The sequence below is a fragment of the Vombatus ursinus genome, unplaced genomic scaffold (genome assembly GCF_900497805.2).
Source record: "Vombatus ursinus unplaced genomic scaffold, bare-nosed wombat genome assembly UNPS02014799.1, whole genome shotgun sequence".
NCBI classification, from domain to species: domain Eukaryota; kingdom Metazoa; phylum Chordata; class Mammalia; order Diprotodontia; family Vombatidae; genus Vombatus; species Vombatus ursinus.
The window spans coordinates 10,156,271-10,168,813 of NW_020954577.1; the positions used below are offsets into that span (position 1 = coordinate 10,156,271).

The following is a 12,543-nucleotide window of genomic DNA, read 5'->3' on the forward strand; positions in this document are numbered from 1 at the left end:
GGCCGGATGAGCCTTTGGGCTGAGGCCGAGGTAGAGAGCCCTTCAGGATATACTGGTGGATCTTTCTAGAGAAGGTTGGGGTCTGCCAGTCCCAGAGACTGCCCAGAGATGAAGCTGGGGCCCCAGTGCTCCGCCAGCCCCAACCAGCTGCTAGGCTCAGACTCTCCACCTCTGTGCTCACTGAGACAACACCCTGCTCTGAGATTAGATGGGTGGGTTTCCTATTGCAAAGGAAAGACTTGGCCGCTGGTCTTCTTGGAACGAGCTGTGCTTTTCCAAAGGACCGGGAACACTCCTTCACTGTCCTTTCCTCCTCTTCTGCAGAATAAAGCCCTTTTCCACCAATTTAGTCTTAAGGAGAATTGGCTCCAGCACCGAGGAACTGTGGGTGAAACAGAGGAAAGTGAGTAAGGGTGGGGAGAATGGGTCTGAGGGGGAGGTGGGGGGGCAGAGGGGGGGCAGAGGGGGTGGGGCGAGAGGATGGAAGGTGACCAGAACCAGCCAGCGCCTCCAAGTGCTGACAGTGAAGGCTTTGATTTCAACTCTGACCTCAATCAACTTCTTCATTTAGACATTTATCTCCTCCATGGGCTAGAGAGAAGCAAGGGCTTCTGGGAAAGTTCGGGCTTGTTTCCCTCTCTTTAGAAAGCTTCAATTCTCTAAGGTCCAGCAAGACCTTCCCAAGTTCTAAAGCCACCTCTGGCGATAGGAAGTATAGCAATCATGTTTGCAAAGCCCTTTAGAATTCACAAAGTGTTTTTGCCTTGTGAGGCAAGGATATCCACACACACACACATATATGTTTGTGTATATCCATCTATCTATCTATACACATACATATATGCATAGTATACGTATATATGTGTGTGTGTGTATATATACATACATAACCCCTCCCTCTCCGTCTCTGCCTGCCTTCTCCTCATCCCACCTCCTCTCCCTCTCACCCTGTCTACACTTATCTAAACCTCTTCTTCTTGGTGTCTTTCCTAACACCTGTTGTCCAACAATTGGTACAATGCCACAGACCAGAGCAGAGGCCAGCGGGCGTCTCGCCTTCCCCGGCCCGGCTTCCAATGCCTCCCAATGCAGACTACAATTCACTTATGAATTACAAAACACATATATGTGTTTTCCCATTTGACAGATCAGGAAACTGAGGTTCAGAGAGATTAAGTGATATTCCCAGGGTAGTATAAGTAGGAAGTGTCAGCCAGAACTTGAACCGAGGCTGGTGGTCTTTCTACCATAATCAAGCAATCAACAAGCATTAATTAAGCACTTGCTGTGTGCCACACATTGTGCCAAGTGATGGTGATACAAAGACAAAAGAGAAATGCCCCCATCCCATAAGGAGCTCTAAGAAAAACAACTGGGAAACATGAAATCGCCAACATTTACATAGCGTTGATGGCATGCCGGGCATTGCGCTAAGTCTTTTAGAATTATTATCTCCTTTGATCCTTACCACCACCCTGGATGGTGAGTACTTTTATTATCCCCTTTTACAGATGAGGAAACTGAGGCAAACAAGGTTAAGTGACTTGCCCAGAGTCATACAACTAGTAAGTGTCTGAGGCTGGATTTGAACCCGGGACTTCCTGACTCCAGGCCCAGCGCTCTGTCCGCTAGACTTGAATCCATCAGCCCAGGAGCCAGCCCCTGTTAGGTATCAGGCTCTGTGGCAGACCTTGGGATTACAAAGACAGGAGGGAAATCATTCCTGCCCTCAAGGAAGGAGTTTACATTCCAACAGGAAGACATGCACGTGCATGAATATAGACACAAGATGCTAAAAATAAATACCGGGTAATTCAGGGATCTTTGGTCCTGGAAGCTGAGAGGGCTTCAGGGAGGAGGCGGTACCTGAGCTGAGCACCAGAAGAAACAGGGTCCTCGAAGTCATGAAAGGAGTCAGACAAGAAAATCCTGGAATTAGGATAATTCTGGGGAAGGCCCAAGAGGGCAAATTTTCTGGGTGTGGCACCTCAGGGACAGCGCCAAGGGCCCTTTAGTGCCCAAGCATTATTTGTAAATGATCAAAGTGTCCCCCTCCTTCCAAATGAAATTGTGGACTCATCAGTAGGGGACAGAGGCAGGAGAGAAACTATGCCTTTTGGGGTCTTGATGATATGGATAATATTTTTTAAATTTCATTGCTTTACTTTTTATAATTAAAACCTGAAAGCAGCTGCTTTCCTGCTATTGAGACAAAGGCCAAAGCCAAGGAGACCTGAATCCAGCCTCCCTCAGGGCTCCATCTTAGCCTCGGACAGACGAGTCCTGGCTGGGGGGTCCTGGGCAGACCCTAAGCTGCAGAGAAGATGCTGCTATCCATTGTGGGGGCTCTTTCTCTGGAGCGCCCTGTGGCTGTGCTTCACAGGCCAAACACCAATATTGACGATGACAGTCATACTAAGAGTGCAATAATCATCATAAACCTCAGAGTGACTCCTCCGGCCCTTCCTTCGGGCCGGGTCATCTCCTGCTGCCCCAGGCTCGCCCATCGCCTGCTGACCACATCCCCCTCCCCGCTCTGATACTTGCAAGGACACAGCCCTGGCCCTGATGTCTTACGCTCCAATTAGATCACTTTCGGGGTTGAATGTTTAGAGTGGTCTGATGTTTCCTGGCCCCTCAGCGCTTGTACTCACTAGCCTAGTTAATGAGGTGTAAACATATCTTGTATGCATTGATTTGTGGGCTTGCTGGAAAACTCCATTTTCAAGGAGGGGATTACTGCCTTTTTCCATCGGTGCATCAGCCCCAGTAAATCCCCTGACAAGCAGGGAAACAGACACTTGTCAAGTGGTGTTATGTTAGTGATGAGGCTGACCAGGCCAGGGATCTAGAGATGTCACCGTTCTCTCCGGCCCAGGGACCGAGTGCCAGCATCTGATCCCCTGCCCAGCGGGCTGGGCTTTTCTAGCCGAGGTCCTTTGGGCTTCAGGCTTATTAGGAAAGGGACATTCTGAGGATTAGACTTGGACATTCCGAGGATTAGACTTGGACATTCCGAGAATTAGACGTTCTCTTTTTTGTTTCTTGATTCTTTGAGGTGGGTAGGACCACCTTCTGCCTCGGGAAGGCCAGAAGCAGTCCCAGGTCCCTTTGGACGGACCTCTAGTGGCCACACCTGAACAGGATCCCCTCTGGGTGATCTGGGAACAGCGTCCTCAGCAAATGGTCATCCAGTCTCTGGTTTCTAGTGGTCTGTTGTGAGGGGGAGCCCACCTCCTTGTGAGGCAACTATGTCACTTAGGCTAGCTGTAAGGGTCAGGAAGTTTTTCCCATTGCTTGTTCTTCTGCCCTCTGGGGCTAAGCAGAGCCCCCTCCCTCCTCTCTCCCCTCCCATCTGTCTCTCCCATCTCTCCTGTCTCTCCCCTCCCTCTCCATCTCTGCCTGCCCTCTCCTCATCCCACCTCCTCCCCCTCTCACCCTGTCTACACTTATCTAAACCTCTTCTTCTTGGTGTCTTTCCTAACACCTGTTGTCCAACAATTGGTACAATGCCACAGACCAGAGCAGAGGCCAGCGGGCGTCTCGCCTTCCCCGGCCCGGCTTCCAATGCCTCCCAATGCAGACTACAATTCACTTAGTTCTTTGGGGTGTTCTGTGCCACACTGAGGGGTACTTCTGAGCTTGTGGTCCCCTCAGAAGGCCTGATTCTTTCACTGGCCAGGTGAGCAGCTGGCTCCCTTATCTCCTCCTGGGGGAGCAGTAAGGAGAAGACTTTCCTAGTGACTTTCCTCTGGCTGCAGCTGGCCTCACATTCTGACCTCCAGGAGGCCCGGCCTCTACCCCCAGGGTGTCAGATTTGCTTATTTTTCCCAATTATTGATGGGAACATTAAGCAGTCCAGGCCCCAGCACAGGCAGATGGGACCTTGCCTTAGATTATCTAGGGTTCAGCCAGTTTTCAGACAAATCACCGGCCTCACATCTGTTTGGGGGACACCGCTGGTTTCTAAGGCTCACCTGGGTATCTAGGAAGGATGCCACGTGGGAATCTTACTTGTTACTCTACTGGCTAAGCCATGAAGGGAATTTACAGAGACCCATTCACCTTGCTTGCCAAGGGGCCAGAGAAGGGATTATGTGGGTTGAGAAGGAGGCTGGGCTGGGCCGGCCAGTGACCTGTTTCATTCATCATTGTCTCAGTCAGAGAGCGGGTCCAATGGAGGGGGTCTGGTGGCCACAGATACTGAGGGCTTCATTAACTCTTAGGGTGGGATTGCCAGGCTTCTGTGCGCCTCCTGACCACGTAACCAGGACTTTCCAATGAAAGGACTGGAAAAGGAAAATAATTTCTGGAGTAGGCCTTTAAATCTGACTGCCTAGAAGTTAAAATTCATCAGCCCTCTAGACACACAGTGCTTTATTTCCCTATATCATGTGTATGGCAGGCAGAGTGGTACAGTGGACAGGGAGCTATACACCAGGGTTTAAGTGTTATAGCTGACCCTGGAGAAGACCCCTAACATCTCAGTGCCCCAGGCAGCCAAGGGAAGTTTCAGAACTGCTTTGGTGGAGTGAGTTTTCACACCTGGGAGTTCCCTGTGCCAATGAAGTCATAGTTCTGATCATTGTCCCCTTCTCTGGCTTTCATATCACTGTCCCACAACCAATCTTTCTGGGCCTCAGTTTCCTCAGCTGCAAAACAAGACAGTTGGGATAGGTAACCTCTAAAGTCCCTTCGCATATTCGTCCTCTAATTTTCTAATGCATTATCTCCCTCAGCATTTTGTCTAGTTAATAGATATTTCATCAGCAGAGAAATTCAGAGTGAATAAGCAGACATAGAGATCAGCACCTTCTCTCCAACTTGGAATCTTGGAGCTGCCCAGGGTCCAGAGAGTTTGAGTGACTTTTGGCTGGGGTCACACAGCTACCGTGCTACCTGAACCCAGAACTTCAAGATGCCAAGGCCATCTCTCTGCCCATACCCCATACTGCCTCTCACTCTTATGATCCATTATACCACCACAGTAATTACATTCCCTATGGGGCAAATGATGATAACTGACATTTTTGAGCTAGCCCTTTGAAGGATACAAAGCCCTTTACAAACATCTCACGCTGACCTGATGAGGCAGATGCTGCAGGCATCATGATGTCCATTTTACTGATGAGAATACTGAGGGGAGTTAAGTGATTTGCCTAGGGTCACATGGCTAGATAGCGGTGCCCAGGGCCAGCCTCTCATTCTCCTATGAAAAGCCACTGTTTTCTGTCTGTGCGTAGACACTTTACTCCATATAGGTGTTGGCCACAAGTCACACATGACCTGGTGTTTAGATCTGAACACATCATCTCACTCCCCAAATAAACAAAGATCTGTCAGTCTCTGTATATGACTTCCTGCACCCCCCCCCCATGTCAATCTCCCCTCTCCCTAAATCCCTGTGGCTTACAGGATCAAATCTACAATCCTATGTTGTTTGGCATTCAACCCTTCATCCTCCAGTCCTCTCCTACCAGTGGATAGAGCACCAGCCCTGGATTCAGAAGGACCTGAGTTCAAATCCCACCTCAGATACATAACACTTACTACTGTGTGACCCTGGGCAAGTCACTTAACCTCATTGCCTAGCCAAAAAAAAAAAGAAGAATATTGTCTCCCCTGTTAGACTGGGAGCTCCGGGAGGGCAGGGACTGTCTTTTGCCCTTCTTTGTTTCCCCAGTACTTAGCCCAGTGCTCCTGCACATAGTAGGCACTTAATACATGCTTGTTGACTGACTATACCCACGCTGAATATATATGTGTATATATAAACACATATAGATATACATGCATTTATATTATTTATGTTATATTTCTATGTTACAGGGAGACATGGTACGGCTCAGGGCCGTGGTTTTTGGAAACTCTTGCCTGGTGCATGCTTGTCTGGGGCTTACTCACACCTTCTCCTGTTCACAGTCTTCTGCCATGTGTACATAACGGAGCACTCCTATATCAGCGTCAAGGCCGGGGTTTCCAGCACGGCTCAGGAGATCCTCAAGATTGTGGCCGGAAAGCTCCAGCACGCTCCGGATGACCTGGCCCTGGTGGCTGTCACCTTCTCAGGGGGTAAATCATTTCCTGTGCTTGAATCCTTATCGTCTCCTGCGGTCTCTCCTGCAGTAAGACGGTGGGGGACATTCTGTCGAGCGAGTGTTGGGCTGGTCCCCTCCGGGTCCCCAGCTGGATGACCATGGGAACAATGAAAGGCTGCTGCCACCCCTTGTTGCCATGGCAACAGTTAGTTCTTGGGTCCTGCTCGATGCTGAATTTTCTCCCCAAGAATGGAATACCCGGGGAAGGCACTCCAGGGTTTTGAAGTAGAGTACAAAGCTCTTCATATTTTAGACCTTAGATAAGCGCCTATATTTTCATATTTAAATTAACCTAGGAAACCACTGAAGGGTGACATTGCTTGAGGGAGGGAGGGAGAGAGAGAGAAAGAGAAACGGGGAGAGGAGACAGAGGGAGGGAGGAGGAGAGAGACAAAGAGAGAGAGAGGTGCCGCCCAATGGTTAGGAACTTTTTTTATGAAATGAAAGAAAAAAACATGGCAAACACAGGTAATAAGCATCTACGAACCATGTTGCCTCCTACGGACAATGTGAGTTGAGACGGGGCCCTGGTCCTTTCTTCTGTGGATATTTATGTAGCACCACAGAATGGCTCATTGTCTCTCTTGGATAAAATCTGTCAGATTACAAGCTGATTCTATTGATCTTGGTGACCCTCCTGGGCCTCTCCGTTTTCCCCCATGCCTGCCACAGCCCAGGGTCTCTGGCCTGCTGTTTTGCTTACAACCCTTTTTAATAGCTCATTACTCCTGGAGAGCACAAAGGATGTGCTTTAACTCTGGGAGATGCAAGAACTGACAGTGGCTGTGAGGTTATTGAAGAGGGATGAGGGCGAAAAACCCAGTCCCTAGATGGCATTGCTGTTTGCCCATTGTCATCATCCCTCTGGGGGGAGAAGGCCTCCCTGTGGATGGGAGCTTCAAAGAATTCTCAGACAGCCTAGTGAGTTTCTATTGTTTCACTGCTTAGAGGCAAATGAGTGGAGGATACAAACCAATCAAATTGCATATGCAAATTGATGCATCTAATCTTGCCCCAGCTGAGGTCAGTTGAAATTCCTGCTTTGGAAGCCTCAGTTGGCTTCCTCTCCCCACCTCACACAAGACTCAGGTTTTACCCCCATCGCCTTAAAAATGGTAGCTGGGATTTAAGTGGCTGTATTGTTTCCATTTTTATAATAGATTTCAGGCACATTTGTCATAAAGGCAAGTGTATCTCTCCAACCAGACACGTGTTAACTTCATTTTAAGTGCCTAGCGAAATTAGATGACAAATTTAAATGTGAAGTCATTCTTTACCCATCAAGGGAACAGGTCTTGTTAGAAAAGGTGATGATCACGGCAGCCCCATTTGCTTGGCTTCACGCTTTCTAGAAAGTCTCCTGAGAGGCCAGCCACTGAGGTGCTCTGAGCTTTGGGAGGCAGGTTCTCCAGCAGCAGAGAGGCCTCTGTGAATTTAGCAATTAATAAGTAGCTCTTTTATTGCCCACTATCTATATGATGCTGTGAAATGCCACTTTCATCCTCCATTAGATTAGACTCATCAGTGGTTTATAGATTTCTAATATGCATAGACACATTATGGACCATCCCTAGAAGCATCCCAAACATTGTGAGAGGTATAGTAATTGAAAATCTATTAGTGGTGCTGCCTATTAAAAATCTATTTTGCATGTAGCTCGTCCTTTTATAAGTAATGTGTCTTAATACACAAATCCAGTATTTAATGTGACCTTGATTTTAAGTGCATCATCTTAATTTCCTTTAGGGCAGTGGGGGCGTCTTCAGAATGGAGAACTGTATTTTCTCATCCCTGCCCTCCTTTCTGTCCCTTTCACTCCATTCCTTTTACTTTTTTGTCTTCTTACCCTTTCTTCCTCCCCCCATTTTATCCCCTTCCCCTCCTCTCCTTTACCCCTTCTTCTCCCCACCTCTCCTCTTTTTCCTGTCTCTCTCATTTGCCTTCCCTTTCTTTTCTCTTCTCTCTTCATTCCTTCCTCAATGTTTTTTTCCTCCCTTTTTCTTCTCTCCCTTTCCTCATCCCCTTTTTTTTACTCTCTGCACCCATTCTCCTCCCCTCCCCTCTCTTTCTCCCTTTCTCCCTTCACCCTCCCTTCTTCTCCCTCTCCGCTTTTCTATGTCTCCTTCCTCTCTCCTCCTCATCCTCGCTCTCTTGTAAGAGTGACTGGCACTGAGGCAGACAAAGGAGTCAGTCACTTTTACTCTCTTGGCCCCTTGTGTGGGCTGAATCCTGCCCTGGGGCATGACTCTCTCTGTCTCTCTCTCTCTCTCTCTCTCTGTCTCTCTCTGTCTCTCTCTCTCTCTCTCTCTCTCTCTCTCTCGCCACTCCCTTGGTCCCCTCCCCTCTGGGGAAGGGGTCCCTTTGGAATTAGTTGGTGGGTAATGGTGGATGCCTGTCCCAGTGCCAGATACTTACCTTCCCTCATTCAGAGAAACCCTTTAGATGTATTCTTTCTGCCCTGGGAAGTTGTTAAAATAAACCAGTAATTTTCTCCTTGGACTCTGAGCCCCCAGCCAGAAATCAAATTCTGGAAGATGTATCAGTTTTCAGTTTCTCTCTCCTCCTAGGTCTTTTCCATCCTCTCCCTCAAGGCCACTTTCTAGCAACAGTTTAGTGATTCCGTTGATTAATAGCTGAGCCACATTTGCTGACTTAAGAAACAAAGTGAAAATTTAAACACACAAAAGTAAACACCTCCTAAGCCCTAAGGGAAGCATCTGGTTTAAAGTGAGAGAGACAGAAACAGAGAGAGATAGGGGAAGAGGAAGAGGAAGAGGAGGAGCAGGGGAGAGGTTCACAGCTCAGTCTCCAGCCTGAATGGATTTTAGCAGAGCAGGTCCTAGCCTATGAATGTGTCATAGCAGCAAATATTTATATAGCACGTACTATGTGCCAGGCACTGTGTGCTAAGCATTTTACAATTATCATTTCATTTGATCTTCACAACAACCCTGGGAGGTAGGTGCTGTTAATATTCCCATTTTAGAGGCAAACAGAGGTTAAGTGACTTACCAGGGTCACACAAGTAGTAAGTTTCTGAGGCAGAATTTGAACTTTGGTCTTCATTTTCCTTTCAACCACTTATATACTGGTTGTTTTTTTGTTTTTTTTTACATGAGGCAATTATGATTAAGTGACTTGCCCAGAGGTCACACAGCTAGTGAGTGTTCTGTATCTGAGGCCATATTTGAACTCGGGTCCTCCTGACTCCAGGGCCAGTGCTCTATCCACTGTGCAACCTAGCTGCCCCTATGTACTGTTTGAATAACTATTTTTGCTGCTTAAAATAAAATTTTCTAGTGTAAATGTAGGTATTGGGTGTACAAAGTCCTACTTTTCCTACAGGAACAATAGAACAATTTTCAGAGATTCCCGTGGCTTTCCCTTCCCTCTGACTCCTTTCCCTGGCTTTTACTCACCGTTTTTTGACCTGGAATCTCTCTCATGAGAGATGTCTCTCACGAATGTCTCACCCGGAATCTGGGCACATTATCATAGCATTCTCCAAGGATCAGGTTCAGTTACCTTAGTCATCTATAACACAATCACTAACTTGTACATGGTGAGGGGAAGGGGGCCTCTGTACCCCTCAGTGAGGAGAAGAGCTGTCACAAACCCCTTAGTAGGAGAGGTATGGAGCAAACCCCCAGAAATGAGTGTACAAATCAGTAGTCTCCTTAGAATGGAGATGCACAGAGTTTTGGCCATTTGGGTGGTTTGTTTTTGGCCAGGAGGAGGTTGGTGATGAGGGCTGGCAGTCTGGACTTACGGAGCTTCCCACACCAAAGAAGCCCAGATTTCTAGGGCACTCGGAAGGTTAAGTGACCTGCCTGTGGTCACACACACGGTCATTCACGAACAAGCATTCATTAAGCACTTACTGTATGACAGGACTCAAACCCAGATGTTCCTAATTCCAAGACCAGGTTCGTGTGCCCTAGGCCTACCTGCCTTTCACTTAGCTGAGCCTTAATGCTTGTTGAATTGAAGTGAGCAGAGCAGAGTTATAATGTGATTGTCATACCATGTTTCCGGCTCGAGACAGACTTATTTTTAAAGGCATTTCTCTGTGAGATGCTGCTATTTATGCGTCATCTCTGCCAGTGTTGTTCATCTCCTCACAATCCTGTTTCTTTTTATTTTCTTAAAGAAAAGCATGAACTTCAACCAAATGACTTAGCCATCTCAAAATCACTTGAGCTATCAGGCCGGATCTACGTCTACCGGAAGGATCTGTCAGAGACTTTGGTAAGAATCATCAGAATTTTTGTCAAATAGAAAAGAAAGACTGAAAGGAAGGAAGGAAGGAAAATAGAAGGAAAAAAGGGAAGAAAGGGAGGGAGGGAGGGAAGGAAGGAAGGAAGTAAAGGAAGGAAGGGAAAGAAGGAAGCCTTCCTCCAAAGTACAAGGTAAAAAAAAATACAAAAAAAAAAACAAAGCACCCATAGTTCTGAAATGATTGATGATCAATCAACAAACATGCATTGAGGCACCAGCATGTGCTGGGTGCTAAGAAATGAAGCCCCAAATGAAGCAGGCCTTGTAAATATCAAAATAATAGAAATTGAGGAAAAGGCTCAAGTCTAAAGGTTCATTTCCCAGATAACCATTCCGGTTCCCATCTCAAAAGGAGACGTGATGATCTGAGAGGCGTCGACCCAATAGGGGCAGCACAGATGGAGTCTGAAGGAGGGCCCAAGAGGCCACGTACTCCCTTTTACGGATGGGGAGTCCGAGGCGCAAAAGGAAACCAGATTTGCCAAAGGTTGCCCGGGGAATAAGTGGCCGAGTTTGGACTTCAGCCCGGGTCTTCCAGTTTCAAATCTGGTGGGCTTTCCGACGTCCCACCCTCTTCTCCTACTTAAACCCTGCTCACTGTAGTCTCCCCGTATGAAGGAAGCTGAACTCTTGGGTTAAACGCTTCCCCCGGACCTGAATTCTAGTATTAATATCTGGTGAGTCTGGGGAAGTCCAGCTCAGAAAGGGACCTTACCTTGGGCAGCCTTCAGGGCAAAAGAGAGCCTGGGCCTTTAACGCAATCTAACTCACCTATACCATTGGAATTCCCAGAAGCAGCCTTAGAGAGAAGGTTTGCAACGCCCCTTCTGTTTAAAGAGGAATTGGATGAAGGCACTTCCAAAGTCAGGGAGAATTAGGATGCTGATGAAAGCCAGGCTTGGGCTTTTGTTTTCAGTTCTTGCTGAGATTCTCCCTTGACCGCTCCTGGGCTTCCTGGGATCAACACAGAGCTTCATCCTATTGGCCTCCTGGGACTGCAAGGGTTGGCCGCAGGATGGAGCCCCAGGACTTCAGCCAAATCATTTTCCTTCTCTGGGCCTCAGTTTCCTCATCTGTAAAAGGAAGGGGTTGAGTCAAATCATCTCCAAAGTCTCTTCCAATTCTAACGTTCTCCAGGTCTCAGATTTAGATTGAGTTTAATTTATTTTTTAGGTCGACACTTCAATTAGAAAGCTACAATTAGAAATTTTCTGATGGGTGCATGGGTTTAAAACTGATGCTGCCATCGTCAGAGTAAAAGCTGACTTTGACATAGCGTTATTTTGTGTATATTATCCTATTTGAACCTCCCCATGACCTTGGGAAGTAGGAACCCCAGGTCAGGACAGTGAGGGTTTGGGAAATGAGCAATGTGGTAATCCCCATTTTACAGATGAGCTGTCTACCTGCCAAAGCAATGCTCTGTCTATACCTGCCTTTGCTGCCCTGGATTCCCTTTGGGCTTAGGTACTTTGCTTCTAGAATGCATGTGTGATGTCCCTAACACAAATTAGTTCATCCTTTTGGAAAACAAAGAGTAGGGTCCTGAAGCAACGGGCCAACAGGTGAACTTTGAGGGCAGGAAAAGACCAGAAGGGGGCTACGTGTCTGAGGGAGGGCATCGTATCAGGGGACCCTGGGCAACACGAAGCATCCAGGCAAAGAAATGGAAAGGATTATAAAAGGCCAAAGACACACTCCAGCTATTTCATAATTGCGTGTGGTGGAGTCAGAATGGGTAGCGCCAAGCTGTGCTGTGGACTCAGAGGGCCCCCCGGCTCCCTTGCCCCTTTGGAAAGCTCCCTAGAGGAGATATTATGCAGCTGCTGGCTAGCCGGCCAATTCTTCAGGGAAATTTCATCTTATGCTCTGAGAAGCAGCAGCCTTGGGAATCCCCCAAGGTGTCTATGCTCTCTTGCTCCTCCAATTTTCTTGTGTTTGTTCATCACATGTCCCCCAATAGAATGTGGGAGGATTTGCATCCGCAAAGCCTAGCACACAGAATATACTTTTTAAGAAATGCCTGGGGCAGCTGGGTGGTGCAGTGGATAGAGCACCGGCCCTGGAGTCAGGAGGACCTGAGTTCAAATCCGGCCTCAGACCAAACACTTGACACATAGTAGCTGTGTGACCTTGGGCAAGTCACTTAACCCCATTGCCTCACTAA

General features: G+C 47.6%; 1 protein-coding gene across 3 annotated transcripts in view; it reads left to right on the forward strand.

Annotated features, from left to right (window-relative positions):
* The window catches only part of RAPGEF5 (Rap guanine nucleotide exchange factor 5), a 235,505-nt gene that overhangs the window by 194,072 nt on the left and 28,890 nt on the right, over positions 1 to 12,543 (forward strand). The window contains exons 15-18 of one of the 3 annotated variants that reach the window (XM_027872074.1): positions 325 to 403; positions 5,830 to 5,838; positions 5,923 to 6,072; positions 10,249 to 10,346. In XM_027872074.1, coding sequence (XP_027727875.1) covers positions 325 to 403; positions 5,830 to 5,838; positions 5,923 to 6,072; positions 10,249 to 10,346 — 336 coding nt within the window. Of the gene's footprint in view, positions 1 to 324; positions 404 to 5,829; positions 6,073 to 10,248; positions 10,347 to 12,543 lie in introns of all 3 variants that reach the window. The other 2 variants (XM_027872072.1, XM_027872073.1) reach the window with 2 other exon arrangements.